This window comes from Podarcis gaigeae, assembly GCF_964106915.1.
Source record: "Podarcis gaigeae genome assembly, chromosome: 12".
Taxonomy (NCBI): Eukaryota; Metazoa; Chordata; class Lepidosauria; order Squamata; family Lacertidae; genus Podarcis; species Podarcis gaigeae.
Window position 1 is genome coordinate 56,022,161 of NC_139688.1, and position 21,201 is coordinate 56,043,361.

The 21,201-nt window shown below is 43.6% G+C and overlaps 1 protein-coding gene across 3 annotated transcripts in view; it reads left to right on the top strand.

Annotated features, from left to right (window-relative positions):
• Positions 1–21,201, top strand: part of ANLN (anillin, actin binding protein) — a 38,005-nt gene that overhangs the window by 13,160 nt on the left and 3,644 nt on the right. For 2 of the 3 annotated variants that reach the window (XM_083706261.1, XM_083706260.1), the window contains exons 6-22: positions 989–1,179; positions 1,298–1,405; positions 1,637–1,742; positions 2,430–2,546; positions 4,142–4,368; positions 4,571–4,719; positions 5,271–5,418; positions 5,815–5,950; positions 8,373–8,555; positions 9,794–9,923; positions 11,262–11,310; positions 11,401–11,457; positions 12,503–12,541; positions 12,772–12,793; positions 13,567–13,679; positions 19,282–19,368; positions 20,970–21,077. In XM_083706261.1, the coding sequence (XP_083562387.1) occupies positions 989–1,179; positions 1,298–1,405; positions 1,637–1,742; positions 2,430–2,546; positions 4,142–4,368; positions 4,571–4,719; positions 5,271–5,418; positions 5,815–5,950; positions 8,373–8,555; positions 9,794–9,923; positions 11,262–11,310; positions 11,401–11,457; positions 12,503–12,541; positions 12,772–12,793; positions 13,567–13,679; positions 19,282–19,368; positions 20,970–21,077 (1,970 nt within the window). Of the gene's footprint in view, positions 1–988; positions 1,180–1,297; positions 1,406–1,636; positions 1,743–2,429; positions 2,547–4,141; positions 4,369–4,570; positions 4,720–5,270; positions 5,419–5,814; positions 5,951–8,372; positions 8,556–9,793; positions 9,924–11,261; positions 11,311–11,400; positions 11,458–12,502; positions 12,542–12,771; positions 12,794–13,566; positions 13,680–14,878; positions 14,933–19,281; positions 19,369–20,969; positions 21,078–21,201 lie in introns of all 3 variants that reach the window. The other variant, XM_083706259.1, reaches the window with a different exon arrangement.

Genomic DNA, 21,201 nt, shown 5'->3' on the forward strand with positions numbered 1-21,201 from the left:
CCATGTAGCCTCCATGCTACTGTGTCAGACCCCTTAATTTTTCTACCTCCACCTATTCTGATCTAGTGCATGTTTATTTAGAAGCAATTCCTGGTGTGTTGATTTGAACATACTTTGGGGTAATGCCTTTTGATTTGGGATTGCTTAAATTCTTTTATTTTACTGTGCTGGAAGACCTCTTTTTCATAAGAATTAAGACATATTTAAAAGGTTCCATTTTTTTATTGGAGATGAAGAATAATTATCTGAGCATTATTCAAAACTAGTTTCACACAGTTACATCAGCCTGTGCAATTAGGTTTCTTCCAAGATAAAAGAGTGTCTAGATTCTGCCTGGTGGTATTTGATATTGGGCTGCAGCTTTTAAGAAAATTTTATGCATTTCCAGATGATAAAAGTTTTAAAAATGTTAAGCAGCTTAGTATTTTCTACAATAAATCTGCTTTCTCACTTGGTTATGGATGTCTGACCTTCTGATCTAAATTGGATGAAACTAACTCTTGTTGAACCATGGGTGACAGCTTGAAAGCACTTCTGTTAACGCTTTGGAAAGCCCATCTGTTAGGGATTCCAGAGACCTAGATTGAGAAGTTGTGTACCTTACCTCAGTTGCAAAATTAGGGTCTTTTGTATTAAAAGTTTTTGGAATGGATAGAAAGGGCTGTAGACAACCCTAGTCCCACTCAGAGTAGACCCATTAAAAATAATGGACATGATAAACTTCAGACCATTAATTTCAATGGGGTTATGAGTGCAACTTAGTTGGATACCACTGCAGAATGATGCTTGTGTGAATAATTATAGCTTTTTGAGAAGTACTTATGCTTTAACTGCCCCAATTCTCATCAGAACATGTTCAGATATGGAATCTAGTATAGTTGTATAACTGTGTGTATCAAGAAGAAAAGAATAATGCTGCACTTCAGTGTTACTTCTAAATAATGAAGAACCTAACTTGTTGATGAAAAAAAATCCATTGTTCTTCTAGGAGGATCAGGGATTAAGCCTTTTCTGGAACGTTTTGGAGAGCATTGCCAGGAGCGTAGCACACAAAGTCCTGTTATCACTGGAGGACACAGGACTCCCATTATCACTCCAAATACAAAGACAATCCAAGAAAGACTCTTCAGACAGAATGAAGTATCCTCTACTGCTAGTTTAGCACAGCAGCTCAAACAGGTATGAGTTTCTACTTGTCTGTAAGAACATGGAATGATTAGACTTGAATATTAGACATCTGTTGGAGATGTAGTGCATAAGCTGAGACTGCATCCACTTTTGTCTTGAATGTTTTCAGGAACGTGAAAAAGAACTTGCATGCATCAGAGGCTGCTTTGACAGGGGCAACTTGTGGAGCGCTGAAAGAAAAGAGAACTCCAAGAAAAAACGCCTAGAAACAAAATCGGTAACATATTGAAACTTGTTGTAAGGGAACCTTTAAGAATGCTTTAGGTTATTTATTATTAAATTTCTTTCTAAATCACTATTCATCCAAAAATCAAAAATATACAGTAAAAATCCCCCAAAATATTGAACATAATAACAGGTAATATTGAATACAACTAAACTAATTGGACACCAGTCGAATATACCCTGATGACTTGACTTAAAGGCCTGAATTATCTTACTTTTCTAGGAGAGTTTGGTTCAGGTTAACTCAAAGCACCTTCCCAATTCTGATGACAACTCACAGGTAGCCGAAGAAAAGGCTGTAGAGATAGCCGTAGAAGGCATAACTTCTGGTAAGAATGCTCTGATAAAACTGCTCCATGGTAAAATTATCTGAACATGAAAGAATAAGTCTGAATCATGACTAGTAAATTGTTTGATAGAAGCCTAATTTATGTTTCAAAGTGCCAATAACTTCCCTTACGGCGGGTGGGAGCGTATGGCACTCCATATGTTGTTGGACTCCATTTGCCTCTGTCAGATTACAGGAGTCATTGTTCAGCATTACCTGGACAGCTGCAACTTTTCCACTACTTCTTTAAATGCCATGTGAGTCGTACATTTGCCCCCATCCATCCTCTCCCTGGGTAGAAAATAGCGCCTAGCCTGGGTGATTGGATAATTGTGATTTCAATCCCTGGGACTTGGAACTTTCCAAATTCAGTATGAAAATGACATATGGGCAGGTTGGGAAGGGCGCGTGTGTGTTCACTATGTTGTCTATTATCTCCAATGTTTATATGAATTACTAAGAATCATAAGGCGTGCCACTTAGAACTTTAGATAGAAATGTCAGATTAATAGGACTACTACATATTGCTGCCTGAGAAGCGAGATTTTTCATCAGCAAGTAGATGCTGGGTGTCTCAAAGTCTAGCCTAGTACAAGTCCATTGTAAAATGGCCTAACATAGATTAGTTATGAACTTTATTTAATAACTGCTTGCTCTACTTAAGTAACTTATTCCTTGGAACTTACAGGCGCTTCAGAACATGAAAAGACAAAAGAGCTCAGTCCCTTGAAAATCTTTTCACCACAGACTCCTGTAAAAACACTTTCCACCTCAAACCTTGAGCAACTTCCTGAGGAACAGAAAGGTTTGTATTTCCTAATTCTTTGTACTAAATTCTAGTTATCTAGGCTTTGTGCCTCAAAGGTTGTCTGGCTTAGCCCTAAACCACTGATGGTCTTTAACATGCAGCTTGGCTCCTTGATAGTGATTGGAAAATATTACGTGGTGACAGTGCATGTCTGGAAAACTGCCTTGGTCAGACCACACCTGGAGTTCTGCATCCAGTTCTGGGTACTGCAATTTAAGAATGAGTTTGAGCTGGAAGGTGTGCAGAGAAGGGACAAGGATGATCAAGGGTCTGGAAACCAAGCCTTATGAGGAGCAGTTGAGGGAGTTATGTGTAGCCTGGAAAAGAGACTGAGAGGAGATAGAGATTTAAGGGCTGTCTTATGCAAGATAGAGCAAGTTTGTTTTTTCCTTCCCTGAAGGGTAGACTCAAACCAATGAAAGGAGATTCTGACTAAACATCAGCAATAAACTTCTGACAGTAAGCACTGTTTGACAGTGGAACAGACTCCCAGGAGAGGTGGTGGACCTTCCTTGGAGGTTTTTAGGCAGAGGATGGATGATCATCTGTTCTGAATTCTTGAGCTGCAATTCCTGCATTGCAGAGGCTTGGACCAGATGACCCTTGGGGTCCCTAATATCTCTATGATTCTATAAATTTATATCATACCCTTCTTGAGTCACTAGACCTGTTTTTAGTATTTGTATGAAGAAAGGCACTAACACCTTATCAAAGAAGGAAAGTTGGGGGAAAGGCTGTTGGCATTCAGTGTCAGTAGGGGTCCTCCATAATTTTGGAGTGCATTGTCAACAATATGCTGATGACACACAGCTCTGTCCCTTTACATTTGCAGGTGTGACAATGTATGGGCTAGCTTAACCTCTTGCCTCAGTAATGAACTGGATGAAAGCCAATAAACTGAAACTTAATCCTGACAAGACAGAGACACAGTTAATGGGTTGTTCTCTTGAACAAACAGATGGGATTTGGCCTGGTCTGGATGGAGTTACATTCCATCTTTAGCTATAACTGTTGCTTGAGGGTCAAGTTGCCTCGGTGGCATGGAGTACTGTCCATCAGCTTAGAGTTAGAGGACCAGCTGTGCCTTTTATCTGGACGGGTACAGCCTAACTTCTGTTGTATATACACTGGCAAATTCTAGATTTGATTACTGCAATATGTTACATGTGGGACAATCTCTAAAGATGCTATGGAAAGTTCCTCTGGTGCAGAATTTGACAGTCAAATTGTTGACCTGTGCAGCATGGTCTGAATATATAATGCCAATTCTGGAACAACTGCACTGGTTGCTATTTGAGGCTCAATTCCAAATGCCTGTTTGACGTATAAAGGCTTGTGTAGCTTAGGTATTCCCCAAGGACTGTCTCTCCCCACATGAACTGACCTGGACCCAGCAGTTGTCATCTGAGACCCTTCTTTGGTCTGGAGGATGGTGATACAAAAACAATGGTGCCTCGCCATCCTGCTCATGCATTGCTGTCCCCCAGGGAGGCATGCCTGGTGCCACATTTATTTGTAGGAACCTAGCTGAACCTTTCCTCTTTACCCAGGCTTTTGGCCCTTAAGTTGACTTTGTGTGTTTTACTTTCCAGACAAAGAGCCTGAGCCTGAAGCGAATGACGAAATGAATAGTTCACAGGTGATAAGTGACATCTTTGATGAAGTTCTTCAAGAGGATGGGCCTGACATAGAGAAACTTAAAAAAGAGATGAGTATGACCTTGGAAGCTGATTGTGAGGATGAACAGGAGCCGCTGAATATTTCCTCTATGTCCCTCCTAACACCTTTAACAGAGTCTGTTGCTGTTGCAAGTCCAGAGGTAAGAACAGATGCTTAATTTAATGCTGCTATTTGTGTATGTCCAGGTTGTCATAGACTCAAATTCTAGACAATGAGGAAAACACGCCTTCAAACTTGTAATTCTCAGTTTTCTATTAAAATCCAATTCTCAGCATTATAACGTTGTATTTCTTTGAATTTTAATTGCACATAGAATGATCAAAGATCTATGTCTCTTCCAGGTTTTTGCATCCCCATGTAAATTGGTTGATGAGGCGAGCAATGCAAGTGATGATAGTCCAAAGTCCAACAAGTTTCAAAGAACATCTGTCTGCAGAACTGAATCTGGAAGCAGCATTGGGTCCTTGTCAGAGGAGCGTAATCTGTATAGGTAACCACTTGGCTAAGCGTTCTATTCAGCCTCTTAAATTTTAGTACAATGCAGAGAGAGGACTAAAACAGCTAAGCCAAGTCTGGGGAACCTTTTTCAGCCTGAGGGCTTACATACACTTCTGGGAAACCTTATGCAGAGGGCTGGATTCAGATGTCAGTGGTGGGAAATGAAAGAGCCAGCAATTGTACTTGTGGCTTATGGAGAGTCTTGAAAAGCAGATAGAGAAGCCCCTGGGCCTGATATTCCCCACGCTTGATTTAAGGCTAATCTAGATTTCTTTCTGGAAAATGGCCTCATGGGAAAAGTAGAAGGGCAGCACTTTTGCACTTCCTGAAACATTGACTTAGCCATCATTGTGTCTTTGAATAAATCCACATTGCTATAATCTTCCTAAGGGTGGTCCTAAAAGCTGGTTGTGCCTCTATCTCAATTTGGTCAGGATGAGTCAATCTCTGTTGTAAACCCTTTCTTGCCTCTGCACTTTCTCAACTTTATTTGGTCAAATACTTTGCTCTGTATCTTTCTAAAACTGAACTTTTCTTTTGAAGTATCGATGCCTATCGATCACAGCGATTTAAAGAAGTAGATCGTCCTTCAATAAAGCAAGTGATCGTTCGTAAAGAAGATGTTTCTTCCAGGCTTGAGGAGAAAAGGAATGGAACGTCTGATCAAATCAACATCAAACGCAAATTACAGGTGCTTAGAATGCTGCCTTCCAATCCTGGAAAACTGATTATTCATTCTATCCATTTTATTTTTCCTACACGGATTATAAACATACATACTTCAGGAGTAAAAATGAAGTTACCTGGGGCCACTAGCAGTTTGGATTTTAGCATAGTTTTTGAATGCCATGTTAGAATTAACTATGGCTGATTGTCCATGGTTGAGAGAATTTACTCATAAGAAGGGAGTGTATAAGCCTGCAGTCCAATCCTGTAACTGGATAACATGAGCAGAGCTATGTCTGCACCAGCCTCAGTTGCTGATGAGAAACCTCAGGGTGGGTGCGTTTCCAAAGAAACTGAAGGAGATGTGACAAAATAATGGTTTGAGGTTTAACTAAGTCTGCTTATCTGACTACATGTTTAGGAGCTGAATAATGAAATCAATCTGCAACAAACAGTAATACATCAAGCCAGCCAAGCTCTAAACTGTTGTACTGATGAGGAACATGGGAAGGGTTCACAAGAAGAAGCAGAAGCTGAGAGACTACTTCTCATTGCAAGTATGGTGGTTGTTTAAAGATGGCTTTCTATGTAAATAACATAACAGGCTTTATTGCCCAAAAGATCACACTAGAGTGTATTAAGCATACTGTATTCTTTTTTACTCAAAGTGATTCTTCAGCAATAAGCTACCTTATCTAAATTTTCCATAAATAAAAGATTCGAAGAAAGTGTTAGAGCAATGTGCAATTGATCTATGAAATTTTCTGACATCTTGTGGTGATGGCTTTAAGAACACCCTAAAACTTTATAAAGGCTAGTGTGAATGAATGTTGGCTTGCCCAAAGCCTCCATTTACCTCTGAATATCACCTGTTAAAAGCAAACCCTTAAGGCCATCATTTTTCTTATATCTAACTGACTTCTGTTCGAAATGAGTTCATTAGATAGAGCAGTGTTTCCCAACCTTTTTTGGGCAAAGGCACACTTGTTTCATGAAAAAAATCTTGAGGCACACCACCATTAGAAAATGTTTAAAAAATTAACTCTGTGCCTATATTGACTATATATAAAGTAACTCTCTTTAATAGGCATCAAATAAACACAAAGAAAGTACCGGTATTTTATAATTACTTTATTATGAAATAGTAAGTACCATATTTTTAGGACGCTCCGTCCCATAGGACGCACCTACTTTTTTTTTTGGGGGGGGGAAATAAAGGAAAAAAAATTCCTTTATTTCCCCCCCCCAAAACCAGGTCGGGGAACAGTGGGATGGCGGTGCTGCGCCTCCCCGCTGTCCCCCGAGCTTGTGGGGCTGGCCCATGTTTGCCTGGCGCGAGGGGCGCTCTGCTTCAGGGCGCCCCGCGCATCGGGCGGCAGGCTACAGTCCGCAGCATGGGGAACCCTCTGTTTCAGGGCACCCCACGCGCCCCCACGGGTGCGCAAGGCTTGCCAACACGAGCGCGGAGCACGGGGCGTCCTCCGAAGGGCGCCCCGTGCTCTGCGCCGCCCGCAAGCCTTGCGCTCCTGGGGGGAGATCCCCCGGGTGCGCAAGGCTGGCCAACACCAGCGCGGAGCACGGGGCGTCCTCCGAAGGAACGCCGCCATCCCGCTGTCCCCCGACTTGGTTAGAAGGCTGGCGGGGGGGGGGGAGAAGCCTGCTTTTCCCCGTCGCCAGCCCCGCAAACTCGGGCGACAGCGGGAGAGGCGTAGCGCGCCCTTCCCGCTGTCCCCCGACTTGGCTAGAAGGCTGGCGGGGGGAGAAGCCTGCTCCTCCTCGTCGCCAGCCCCGCAAACTCGGGAGACAGCGGGAGAGGCGTAGCGCGCCCACCCGCTGTCTCCCGACATGGTTTGGAGGCTGGCGGAGGGCTTCCTCCTCCCCCAGCCCCGCAAGCTCCCAGAGCTCTGGGTCCCGTTCTGGGGGAGGGGGAAGCTCGGGCTTCCCCCGCCCCAGCCCCGCGACGGTCGCGCTTTAGCCCCGTGCGTGCTCTCCCAGCTGGAGAGGTGACGCGCGCCTATGGAGGCTCCTGCCATAGGCGCGCGTCACCTCTCCAGCCGGGAGAGGGTCGCGGGGGGCTGCTTTAGCCCCGTGCGTGCTCTCCCAGCTGGAGAGGTGACGCGCGCCTATGGAGGCTCCTGCCATAGGCGCGCGTCACCTCTCCAGCGGGGAGAGGGTCGCGGGGGGCTGCTTTAGCCCCGTGCGTGCTCTCCCAGCTGGAGAGGTGACGCGCGCCTATGGAGGCTCCTGCCATAGGCGCGCGTCACCTCTCCAGCGGGGAGAGGGTCGCGGGGGGCTGCTTTAGCCCCGTGCGTGCTCTCCCAGCTGGAGAGGTGACGCGCGCCTATGGAGGCTCCTGCCATAGGCGCGCGTCACCTCTCCAGCGGGGAGAGGGTCGCGGGGGGCTGCTTTAGCCCCGTGCGTGCTCTCCCAGCTGGAGAGGTGACGCGCGCCTATGGAGGCTCCTGCCATAGGCGCGCGTCACCTCTCCAGCGGGGAGAGGGTCGCGGGGGGCTGCTTTAGCCCCGTGCGTGCTCTCCCAGCTGGAGAGGTGATGCGCGCCTATGGAGGCTCCTGCCATAGGCGCGCGTCACCTCTCCAGCGGGGAGAGGGTCGCGGGGGGCTGCTTTAGCCCCGTGCGTGCTAAAGCAGCCCCCCCGACCCTCTCCCCGCTGGAGAGGTGACGCGCGCCTATGGCAGGAGCCTCCATAGGCGCGCGTCACCTCTCCAGCTGGGAGAGCAGGCACGGGGCTAAAGCTGCCCGACTCGCCCGCCTCCCTCCCACGGCACACCCGGCAACTTCTCGCGGCACACTAGTGTGCCGCGGAACACCGGTTGGGAAACACTGAGATAGAGGTTGGTTTTGATCCAACAATGGGATTCAATTTTAAACATTTTGTGGGATGTGCCTGTGACTTGAAAACAACCTGTAATTGGCTATGAAACATATATGTAACTACTTTATTTTTTATGTTTGTACAGCTGAAAAAAGAACAGCATTATTGGAAGAGCTCAACAAACTAAAAAATGAAGGATCTCAAAGCAAGAAGATTAAAGCTGATTCAATGCCTAGTGGAGTTTCTCCATCCAGGGGCTCTGTTACTCTGTCAGAAATGCGCCTACCTCTAAAAGCAGACTTTGTATGCAGCACTGTCCAGAAATCAGGTAATTCCATTTGCTGTGCTTGTGTGGTTGGAATTATGGTTTAGTGTAGCAGCTGATACAGAGACTGACCTATAAGTCAGGAAGTCTCTGGCTTGCAGGTCACATCTTCCATGAGACTAATTGCTCTTGAGAAAGCCTCTCAAGTCCATCTTCATTTGAACTGGAATTTTAGAGCAGAGTTACCTTTCCTTACAGCATTATGAGTTTGCAGTACTCCTCTTTCTTTCTTAAGGTGTAGCAACATTTCTTTCATCCACCCCAAATCTCCTAGCTGAATGTTCCCCAAATCAATGCTGTTGCATTCCATTTTCCAGTGATTGGCAGTTTATGTTCCAATAATCAACTTCATACCTCCTCTTTTTCCGCCACCATTTTCCTCTTGCTTTCCTTCTCTTTCCATATTTAGATCGCTTTCCCCACATTCCTGAAGCCATTGTACACTTTAATCACTGTGTTTAAGCAACTTAAGCTGCTGTTTTTAATGCTCAAGATACCAGCTACTACTGTGGCCTTATATCTGATGCCTTCAGCCTTTGGCAATGTGAAGGCAGTTGAAGGCAGCAGCAGCAATAGTAGTGAAGACAGGCAGTAGCAGAAGAAGCCAATTGTTGCTGCAGAAGTGCTTTAATGAGTTAGAAGTACTAATAATTGAAACAAAACAGTTTTTGGTTGACTACTTCCCAGAACTGTGAATATAGTGAAATTAAGGAGCACCTGGGAAATGTTAGGAAAACAATAATGGTTTTTAAAAAACAAAACAAAAAAAATCTACCACTTTTTATATTTGGGTTGGTGTAGGCTGATATACAGTGCAATCGTGTATATGTGTGTGTGTGTGTGTGTGTGTGTGTGTGTGTGTGTGTGTATAGTCTCCTTAGAGGTCAGTCCCATTGTGTTCAGTGGACTTACTCTGAGTTAATTGGTATAGGATTGTACTTTTGTGATCTTGCCATGTGTGCAGTTTTGACTAAAATACTTCCAGCTTCTCCCTGAGTTTCATCATTTCATTTGAATAACACACCACATTCCATTTTGAAATTTTTTACAAAATCTTTATATCACTGTGAAACTTGATCTTAAATCAACTGTCTTATAAACCATAAAAAAATAAACATAGGTGCATTAAACTGTGCAATTAGTTGATTGGAGGCAAAAATGCTGAACCACTTTGTTCTTTAATCTTTGTGTTAGCTGCTTTTGTAAAACAGATTAAGAGAGACTGCTTAAACTATTCACAGAAACAGCAAACTACTACTACGTAATAATGTTAAAAGCAGGAGCAGAAAACATGGTTGCTACACCATTAGCAAGTACTGCAAGTTCCCTGAACGGTGGAGATGCTCTTACTTTCACTACTACTTTTACGCTGTAAGTACTTACTTGTTTAGCTACTTAATTTTATTCTTCTTTATAACAATGTTATATGCTAACCATTTGTGCCCTCCATAGCTGTTGACAATCACAACGAAGCGTTGAGAACAAAGCTTAGTTTAAAAACACAGCAGCAGCTTCAAAAAATAAAGTTCTGGAGATCCAAAAGCACATTTAAGGAAAACTTTATTCCTCCAAAAAGAATGGATGTTGCTCTCTCTCACTCCCACCTCAACCCAGTCTTCCTCTTTTCAGATACTGGGAAACGGTAGATTAGCTGCAATCATTTTAATTAGGATGGCGCATAAGAAAATAGTGAATGTTTGCTTGACTTTCCCACACCTCAAACTGCAGGACTGTTGTTTCTGGTGCCCTTGCACTCCAAAATACACTGCTTTGTTCTAGCTGGAGAAAAATAGCTCGATATTTGTGCACCTGCTTACTTGTCTGCTATACTGCTGCCTTGATATCGGGCTGCTAGTTTGGGAGTGGTTCCTACTTGCCTAAAGTAAAATGGCAGAGGTCTCAAGCCCACTTTTGACAAACACTCTTGATTTTGAACTCTTGTTAAGCTTTCTGCAGGAGTTTGAGTGAAAAGAATTAATCCCATATGCTTCAGAAGTCTTGGTTGGGGGATACTTGAGAGCAAGAGAGCAGCAGAGCTGTGAATACAGCAGTGAAAGCTACCCTAAGATGGTCTTCCAAAATCTTACAGGCTTACACCTGGTCCTGATGTTCCATAAGACAATCAGGAAAAGACATACAGTGGTGCCCCGCGAGACGAATGCCTCGCAGGACGGAAAACCCGCTAGACGAAAGGGTTTTCCGTTTTGGATGTGCTTCGCAAAACGAATTTCCTATGGGCTTGCTTTGCAAGACGAAAATGTCTTGCGAGTTCCTGCGGGGTTTCCCCCCCCCTTTTTCCCAAGCCGCTAAGCCGCTTATCAGCTGATCCGCTAAGCCACTTAACAGCTGATCCGCTAAGCCGCTTATCAGCTGAGCCGCTTATCAGTTGATCCGCTAAGCCGCTAATAGCGCTAATCTGCTAAGCCGCTAATGGGCTTGCTTCGCAAGACGAAAAAACCGCAGGACGAAGAGACTCGCGGAACGGATTCTTTTTGTCTTGCGAGGCACCACTGCACTTGTCAAGCTGTTTGCCTCGGAGCCCTGGACTGCCTCAGGTTGCCCGCTGCTTTTTGCGGCCCTTAGACAGGCATAGATACAGTAGGAGCTACCAAAGCTTCTGTTGCGATTTATTTGATTTGTAAAACTTGACTTGGAAAACTGTATTAGACTTAGGAATTGAATTTAACCCTTTCTTCCATTTTTTTAAAGGCAAGATGTGGCCAGTGACTTTGAGATAAAGGTTGAAGTTTATAGCTTGGTATGTATCTCTCACCTTTCGATGGGCATCTATTTTAAGAGAACACTTGGGGGTGCAATAGACTCTTAACATCTCTCTTTCATTTATTAGGTACAGAAGAAAGAATCCACAGGTGTTGATAAAAGGAAAAAATCAGCTAAGTCAAAGGTAAAGGGAATAATTGAATAAATTGGTGATGCTAATCTGTGCTAAAGTACTTTAATACAGAGGGAAGAACACTTTTCCAAATCAATATGACACAATATCCTTTTAAAACAAAAATGTTGTTCTTTAAGCATATTAAGATTATAGTCAAATTTACTACTCTCTGCCTTTGTGAACTTATGGCAGAATAAATCTTGAAGTGCTTCAGCTGAATAACTTAAGTTCAGTCATCTTGCACGGTATAATGTCGGTTCTAAAATTTTACTGCCTGTGAATATTTACCATAATTGCATCTAGTACATGGTTTTTTCCTCTCCCTTTTTTTTTTTTTTTTTTTTGATGCCCTGTTGTCACTTGTCTGGGGACGTCATTCAAATTGTAATTCAGTGCCCTATACTGCAGCCATGTTGGCTGGTGGCAGGGTTGTTTAAAAATGGAAAGAGTGTGGCCTGTTCATAATCATGTGACAGGAACACGACAAATTTTGTGAATGATTGAAGTAGTATAGAGTGCTTTAAGCAAAGTGGAGCATCTTGTTCCTTTTGTGGAGTTGCTCTCAGGATCTTTATGACAGCAACTCCACCCTGCAGTTTGGTAGTAGAAAGACCCTGTGGTGGGAGGGACAATCCAGCAGACTCTGAGGTGGTTTTCGCCTGCCCGCCTCTCCTGTAATCTTTCCCGCGTAACAGAATGGTAGATCACTCTGTTGGAGTGGGGAAGAAAAGTGCACCCAGAGCTGGACCTGATTTCTTCAATATGCGCTTCTAAAAATGTATTCCCTGAGAAATTAATAACCTGAAGGTTCCAAACAAATGCTGGCCCCAATTGTGATGTGTATGCAGATGGACTCTATGAAGTATGTATTTCTATACAGCACTGTCGTGTGTGTGTTTGGAAATACATCTGTTTTGGATGCTAACTGCTGACAAACCTAGCTAATTTGTTAACCTTGCTTTAAAACCTAGATGCTCTGCTGTTGTGAGGTCTTTAACAGCCCTGTACAGAATATAACATTTAGAGTGCATTTGTCTCTTCTTTAATCTCTTAGGCTATTACTCCAAAGAGATTACTGACATCTATTACTACCGTAAGTATTAATATTTGAATGATTTAAAACACATACTTACCTGTGACCAAGGCTTTAATTTCTAGCAAGATAATATCATGCTAAAGATCATAGTTACTTGCTTTTACCATACCTGTTCCGTAAACAATCAGTAAGTTTCAGCCTTTCAGATGCAACCCCCCATCAAGTACACTGTCTAAAATGTTCTTTTAACAACCTGTTTCCATGTGTTTTTTTCTCTTTATTGACAGAAGAGCAACCTTCTTACGCCAGGTAAAATTCATTGTTTTTATTGCTTTATTTTCCCATTTGCCGTGAATTGTTTTATGTAAACTACTAAAAACAAACAATTAAGCAGTGTATATATAAATGTACTAAATAAGTAAAAATGAGCAAAATATATTTATAATAAGTAAATAAAAGTTTTGTCTGTAGGTGGCGCTTTTGTATGTTGCCACAGATGCCATCTTAAAGGCTGCTGCTCCTGTTTGAGAGAGGAAATACCTCTTCTAAGAGGGTGCTGGCCATTTACAGTTTTTATTGCTTAGAAATATTTGGCAACATTTTTTTAAAAAGGGGGGGATTCCTTCTTAGTTGAGAGAGAGCTTTTTAATTGGTTAGATTTTTTCTTTTCTTTAAAGGTATGTTTAAATTTAGGGACGCGGGTGGTACTGTGGGTTAAACCACAGAGCCTAGGACTTGCCGGTTGGAAGGCCGGTGGTTCGGATCCCCGCGGCGGGGTGAGCTCCCGTTGCTCGGTCTCTGCTCCTGCCAACCTAGCAGTTCGAAGGCACGTCAAAGTGCAAATAGATAAATAGGTACCATTCCGGCGGGAAGGTAAACGGTGTTTCCGTGCGCTTCTCTGGTTTGCCAGAAGCGGCTTAGTCATGCTGGCCACATGACCTGGAAGCTGTACGCTGGCTCCCTCAGCCAATAAAGCCAGATGAGCGCCGCAACCCCAGAGTCGGCCATGACTGGACCTAATGGTCAGGGGTCCCTTTACCTTTATGTTTAAATTTAAGGTATACTTATTTTTTCCTTTACAGTCATGGCAAGTCCAGGTGGACCCAATGCTGTGCGCACAAGTAACTTTGTTCTTGTTGGTTCACGCACAATTTCCCTATCTTCAGTTGGGAGTACCAGATTCTTGCTGGACAAGGTAATCAACATTGATTCGTTTCTTCAATATATTTTAGTATGTAGTTTTAGCTTAGTGCCTCCCTGCTTTGCCACCCGACTTTCTTGCCCTTGTAGGCAACTGACTGTAAATCTCTATGCATGTATCCATGCATGAAAATACTCAACATGTACATGATTGCTTTATTACGTAAATGGCTGTGCTGTAAAGTAAGTAATAGTCTTTTCTGGGACCTAAAATGTCTCCAAAATAGTTGTCCATTTAGGAGACAGTATCCTGAGGATGGGAGGGGTGGAATTCTTTATCACTGATTCCTAATGGTGTTTAAAACAGAGGCTTCTGGAAAAGGCAAGTCAATGCTTATATAGTTGCCATTCCTCTGCCTGAGGAGATCAACATTCGTAAGCTATTAACATTTTGATCTGCTGCTGCTTTTCTTAAAATTGGGGAGGGGGGGCGGCCGTCCTTGAAGCCCAATGCAGGGATTACTGGGCTTTCTAAAGATTAACTGTAGGTCTTAGAAATTATTTAAGATTTCTTGGCCATTCCTGAGCAGTTTGTTTTTGTAATAATGGAGGTGCTTAGTAGTTGGAAATGCAAATGCACAACTTAACCACACTAGCTGTCCTGATGGTTCTCATTCACACTAATATTAGTACAGGGGTACCTCTGTTTACAAACTTAATCTGTTCCGGAAGTCCGTTCTGAAACCGAAACCGTTCTGAAATCGAGGTGCGCTTTTCCTAATGAGGCCTCCCGCCGCCGGTGCCCTTCCACCGTTCGGCTTCCGTTCTTAGACCGAGGTGGTAAAGTTTGCAAACCGGGACAGTACTTCCGGTTTTGCGGAGTTCGTAAACCGAATAATTTGTAAACAGGGCTGTTCTTAAACCGAGGTACCACTGTACTAGGAGCTTGAACTGGGAAACTAAATTTCACATTTGATATATATAGTATGAAGCAGGAGCTTCACTTGTAAGCATACGTGCGCTTCAGCTCTTCCTTGGCTGTCCAGTACATTGAACCATTTTTGCAACTTGCTTTCTTTCTTTCAGTAGGAAACTGACCAGCAGTTTAGGTTGGGTATGTCACTCTGAAGTTCAGCTTAAAAGCTGAAACAGAACCTTGCAAGGCACATAATTGGTGTTATGCTGCTGTTTTTATCTTTTCCATTATGTTTTGCTTTTAGTTGCATTCAGCGTTGGTCATTTCTTTTTTCCTAGATAAATTATGGAATTAAAGAAAAAGAGCTGTTGGGTTCTTTGTTCCAGGATAAGGTTGCTATGTTTTCTTCCAAAACAGTTCCCAGTGCATGCTGCTTATGTCATCACTAAACTTTGCTCATTGCTATACTGACACGCTGCTTTAAGGACCACATTAAGATTCTCAGAACTGGAGATTTGGTGAATGAAAGTTAACTTTTAGGAAGAATGTCAGGTGGGGTTTTGTGTGTCAAGCAAATCTCTGGGAGCCTGAATTCTGAACACACTATCCTGTATGTATAAATTTCCTTGGCTATGTAAATAGCGGCCAATTTCATGAAAATCCTGTGTTGCTGAGAGACGTTCTCATTTTTCAGCATTGTATGTATCGCTTCTGGCTTGAAGCTCTGGTTTGGCTTTCCCTCTCCCTTAATCAGAAGCTAAAAACGGGACACTGTAAAATTTGCCAAATTTAGCTTACTCGTCTTGTTAACTCACCTTTCTGAAATTTGGGCAGTACAATGCTAACCTTTCTAGTTTCTACTAAGGTAAGAGTAAATTGCAGTATTACCAGGTTCTGTTCATTTTACTTTAAAGAGCTGGTGTTAGAAGTATGGCTGGTAGCTTGGGAGGCATTAAAAATATATCTAAGTTGTCAAAACGAGAATGTCCTAGATAGCAGGTGCAGAACCTCCCAATAAATTACTCTTGTATCACTTTGGCACAAGCTTTTTTGGCTTTTTCTACAAATGATGGCTGCAGTCCATTATTGCCTTCAGTGCACTTGTGCAGGTACTACTTGTTCATTGTCCTTGTGCCAAGGGGATCTTATATATATGCACTCTAACTCATGGAAAAGCAAGGAAAACCTGTGTGACACAGGGTTTGAGACGGCATGCTCAGCTGTAGCATTATATTCCAGTTAATTTTTTAATGATAACTGTTGAAATTCTGTGTAGTTCTCATTTTACCAAGATTTATTGGCTGAATTCTGCACTTCGTTTTGGGGAAAATGTAAGTGTAAAAAAAATAAAAATCTACTCATGTTAAATTACTGAAGCTGAAATAAAAGGGAAATATTGATATGCAAGCCTGTAAGGATTGGGCCCACCCTTTATACAGTGGTACTCTGGATGTGAATGGGATCCATTCTGGAGCCCCATTCGCATCCTGAAGCGAACGCAACCCACATCTGCGCGATACGCCGCTTCCACGCATGCGCGTGACATCATTCTGAGCGTCTGCTCATGCACGAGTGGCGAAACCCAGAAGCAACGCGCTCTGTTGCTTCCGGGTCGCCGCGGAGGGCAACCCGAAAAAGCTCAACCTGAAGCTACTTCAACCCGAGGTATGACTGTACTAGAAGAACTTTCTTTGTTGGTGTTGGTGACATCACAATTAAAAAGAGGAACATTTAAGTAGGTGTGCAAACCATATTGCATTTTAGTTGCATATAGAACAATTTGTCACTTACCGTATTTTTCGCACCATAGGGCGCACTGGACCATAGGGCGCACCCAGTTTTTTGGGGGGGAAATAAAGGGGAAAAAATTATTTCCCCCCCAGGCGCGGGGCTGGGGCAGGGGAAGCTTGAGCTTCCCCCGACCCCAGCCCCCAAACAGGCAGCTCTCTGCAAGCCGTGGGAGCAGTCCCGCTGCTTGCGGAGAGGTCCGCGAAGCCTGGACGCGCTGAGCTCAGCGCGCGCAGGCTTCAACAGGCAGGCAAGTCTCCGCAAGCAGCGGGAGCGCTCCCGCTGCTTGCAGAGAGGTCCGCGAAGCCTGGGCGCGCTGAGCTCAGCGCGCGCAGGCTTCGGCATGCAGGCAACTCTCCGCAAGCAGCGGAAGCCCAGCGCTGGGCTCCCGCTGCTTGCGGAGAGGTGTGCGAAGCTTGGAGAGCGTGAGGGGTCGGTGCACACCGACCCCTCTCACTCTCCAGGCTTCAGTGAAAGCCTTCATTCGCACCATAGGACGCACACACATTTCCCCTTCATTTTTGGAGGGGAAAAAGTGCGTCCTATGGTGCGAAAAATGCGGTACTTGCTTTCTGAAGCGATTAGTATCTGTGACAATCATTTACCTTTGGTTATATCTACATTTCCTGTTACTACTGCAGAATAATATAGACTGAGGTTACCTACCAGTGGTGGGACGTGGGTGGCGCTGTGGGTTAAACCACAGAGCCTAGGACTTGCCGATCAGAAGGTCGGCGGTTCGAATCCCCGCGACGGGGTGAGCTCCTGTTGCTCGGTCCCAGCTCCTGCCAACCTAGCAGTTCAAAAGCATGTCAGAGTGCAAGTAGATAAATAGGTACCGCTCCAGTGGGAAGGTAAACAGCATTTCTGTGCGCTGCTCTGGTTCGCCAGAAGCAGCTTAGTCATGCAGCTTAGTCATGACCCAGAAGCTGTACGCCGGCTCCCTCGGCCAGTAAAGCGAGATGAGTGCCGCAAGCCCAGAGTCGGTCATGACTGGACCTAATGGTCAGGGGTCCCTTTACCTTTACCTTACCTACCAGTACCTACTAAAGTCTGCCAGCTTTTGTTATAAGCAGAAATGAAATTGACATCCGATGCAAATTCCACTGGATATAAACCATCAGTGACTTGTATGATATATAGACTGTGTAAAACATGCCTGGCATGTTATTACAGACTGAAAAAGAGATTCTTCAGTGCTTCATATAAAATGAAAGAAAAGATGGGGGAAACGGCGTAAATTATTCTGTGCATGAATGCAGATTATTCTAAATGTGTGCATAAAAGCACACCCATTGGTGTCTTGAATGGCCTGTGCAATAGATTTGGGACTGAAGTTAATTCACTACTGTATTTCTAAAATGTATATAGGAATGCCATATCTGCACCTGGAATTGTAGTGTTCCAAGTACACAGCTACCAAATTGAAGCTCTTGAATCAGTTTAAAACCTGGAACTTGTCTTGCTTTATCTTTGCTTATACCATACAGTATTTACAGAAGAGTTAAAGCATACTATTAAATTCACTTCTGAAAATGTACTGATTTATCAGAGCTGAATTCGGAGTGTCATGTTGTTTCATAAAAGCAACGAATGGGTGTGCTGTACTGTTTTGCTATTCATTTGGTTTTTGAATATGTACAAAGTACAGGGTACCTCTGAATGCGAATGGGATCCGTTCCGGAGCCCTGTTCGCATCCAGAAGCGAACGCACCCCGCGTCCATGCATCTGCGCGGGTCGCGATTCACTGCTTCTGCGCATGCGCGTGACGTCATTTTGACCGTCTCCGCATGCACGAGCGGTGAAACCCGGAGGTAACGCGCGCCGTTACTTCCGGGTCGCCACAGCGCACAACCCGAAAATACTTATCCCAAAGCTACTTCAACCAGAGGTATGACTGTATCTACTGAAATTGGCTGTAGTGACATGATCAAACTTTGGAAAAGCCTGTTTGGGTCCTTCAAGTGTGCCGTCAGTATTCCTGGGAGAAGTGGACTTCCTGCTTTGTGCTGTGTTTTAAGTCTTGCTGGAGGTGATGGCCACTGCTTTTTGGATGTTACTTGGCTGTACTGGCTATCCAATAATAAGAACACACAATACCACAACTAACATGAGTGAGGTTTTCTTAAAAAAACAAAAACCCCACAGTATGAGTGGGTTTTGTGTTTGGAAAAAACTAGGCTGTAAGCCTTCAAGCTCCCTGGTTGAAGGTCTTTTGCATCTGTGATAAATCATGTATCTATGTTACTTAGAGGCTGGGGAAGAATCCTATATCTGGTGGTACTAGCGTGCCTCTGATGAAGCAATGGGCTTCCTGATGTAAGGACCTGGTCTTGGTGAATATTGGGTTATTTCGCCTCAATTTTCTTCCCCTCCCCAATGGCTCTTAGGTGGGATGCCTTAATCCTAGCCAGAGTGCATATTGTAGCACACTTTGGATGATCCCAGGAGCATAACTGAATGCAATGTTGCTAAGTCAATCATGCATGTATAAATGGTACAATTGCCTCTGCTGAGGACTAGGGTGAAAATCATGTGTGTAAAATATTCTGCTTACTTTTAAAAAAGCCAAAAACAGTACTGCTAAACTTGGTAGAATAAATCAACATTCTACTTACTGAACCATGTGTATTTTAACAACCATGTCAAGCCTTGTGCTGGCAATGTTTTCCCATCTTACCCCCTGACTTTCTCTAGCTTGGTGGCAATTCTAGGGAGCCTTGCTTCTTCAGCCTCTGACCATTACCAGTAAATGGCCAGAGACAACTTCCTCTTCTCAAAAGCTTCTGGAATCTAAGCATTCAAACTTTCAGCTGAAATATGTGTGAAGAAGGTTGTGCTATATCTGAGATTAATGATGCTCACAAGTGAATGTGTTTTTTGTCTTCATGTAGATATAGCTTGTTAAAGAGAAATACAATTCTGAGAATCTTCCATCTATTTCTTTTCCAGGTTCCTTTTTTGTCTCCCCTGGAAGGTCATATTTATCTGAAAATTAAATGTCAAATAGATTCTTGTGTGGAAGAGAGAGGTTTTTTGGTAAGTTATCAGTGAATGCAAGTATAGATCTATATCACATGCACACACTGTTGGTGGCAAGATGAAAAAAATAGGTATATAAAATGAGAATTCCTGCATGCCAAGGTTAAGGTTTGGGGCAAGTACTCTTTGGTGAGAGAACCCCAGCAGAGATAGAAAATCATAAAATATGCAGCAAAGAAAGGGTGGAAATATAGGCTGTTAGACCTGTAAAATATATATCCTTGTGAATTCCAAAACTTCCCTCTTCACCCAGCATAGAAAAAGACCACGTTTGGTTTACTTACAAACTCTTTAAAGGTCAGGTTCATGAGCTCTTTCCCCATACATCAGTCAGAAAAGCTGCACAGGCAGTAAAACATGACTTACTTGCAAAGTGGTGAACGTTCCTAAACTATTGGTATAGAAACTCGAGAGGCTTGTGAGAGCTATTCACATGCTAAATCCATCAGGTAAACTGAAGGAATAAAAGCTTGATTACCTAGTCTATCCCAATGTGAGCTAAACATGGCAGGATAACTTACTGTATATAGACTTAAGCATGCTGGTTAGATGAGGCTCATTATCCCAGACACACACAAACTCTTGTCAAGCTGATCCTTATCTGGAGTGAAATTCTAGAATTGTCCTTAGAAGTTTATCCTGATATATAGGGTTAATCAAAGCTTATGTACATGGCAAACCATTCTTTAGGTTCTGACTAACACAGCAGGGCTAGACTTATTTCAAAGGTCCTTTAAAAGCAGTTATTAATATGATCATGACTGTTAATCCACAATTATTTGTTTAGCTGACCTGTTACTGCTGGATCCAGCAGATGGCACCATGAGCTATATAAAACCACTGACGATCCCAAGATAGGAATATCTGTGTATGTTAGAATTGTGCTGCATTGATTACATCTTAAGAAAGGCACTATCTGAAGGATGCAGTAAAGTCTTTAGACGTGCCACAGGAAAATAACATAAATTTTAGAAGTGTGTATTGTGATTTTATGGTACCTTTTATCAGTTTATGGGACGCTGTGGGTTAAACCACTGAGCCTAGGACTTGCTGATCAGAAGGTTGGCGGTTTGAATCCTTGTGACGGGGTGAGCTGCCATTACACGGTCCCAGCGCCTGCCAACCTAGCAGTTTGAAAGCACGTCCAAGTGCAAGTAGATAAATAGGTACCGCTCCAGCGGGAAGGTAAACAGTGTTTCCGTGCGTTGCTCTGATTTGTCATGCTGGCCACATGACCCGGAAGCTGTACGCCGGCTCCCTCGGCCATTAAAGCGAGATGAGCGCTGCAACCCCAGAGTCGGCCACGACTGGACCTAATGGTCAGGGGTCCCTTTACCTTTTTATCATTTTATTTAAAAAAGCAGGATGGAGACTCCAAATATTCGCAGGCGTAGAGTGGCTGCTTCAAGGCCCATTTATGAGAGTTGGGAGAGTGGGAGTGGGCATACTTGCTGAGATATATATGGGTGAGCAGAGAAAAGTGGCAACAGGAGCTGCAGTGTTTTCAGTTGCTAAAAATTCAAGGAAACCTGTTGGACTTAACTTGTGAAGAAATGTGTCAGAATAGCCTTGGTGTTCAGCGATCTTTCTCTCTCCAGACTATGTTCGAAGATGTTAGTGGTTTTGGGGCCTGGCATCGGCGCTGGTGCGCTCTTTCTGGAAACTGCATCTCCTACTGGACTTACCCAGATGACGAAAAACGAAAGGTAATTATTGTGCTAAAAAGTACTTAAGCTAGATTTTGTTCTAGCCTGAGACCTTTTTGTCAGGCTTTACTTCAGCTGCTGTAATTCAGGGTGCATCCATGTGTTGCCGTAGCAGCATTGCTTT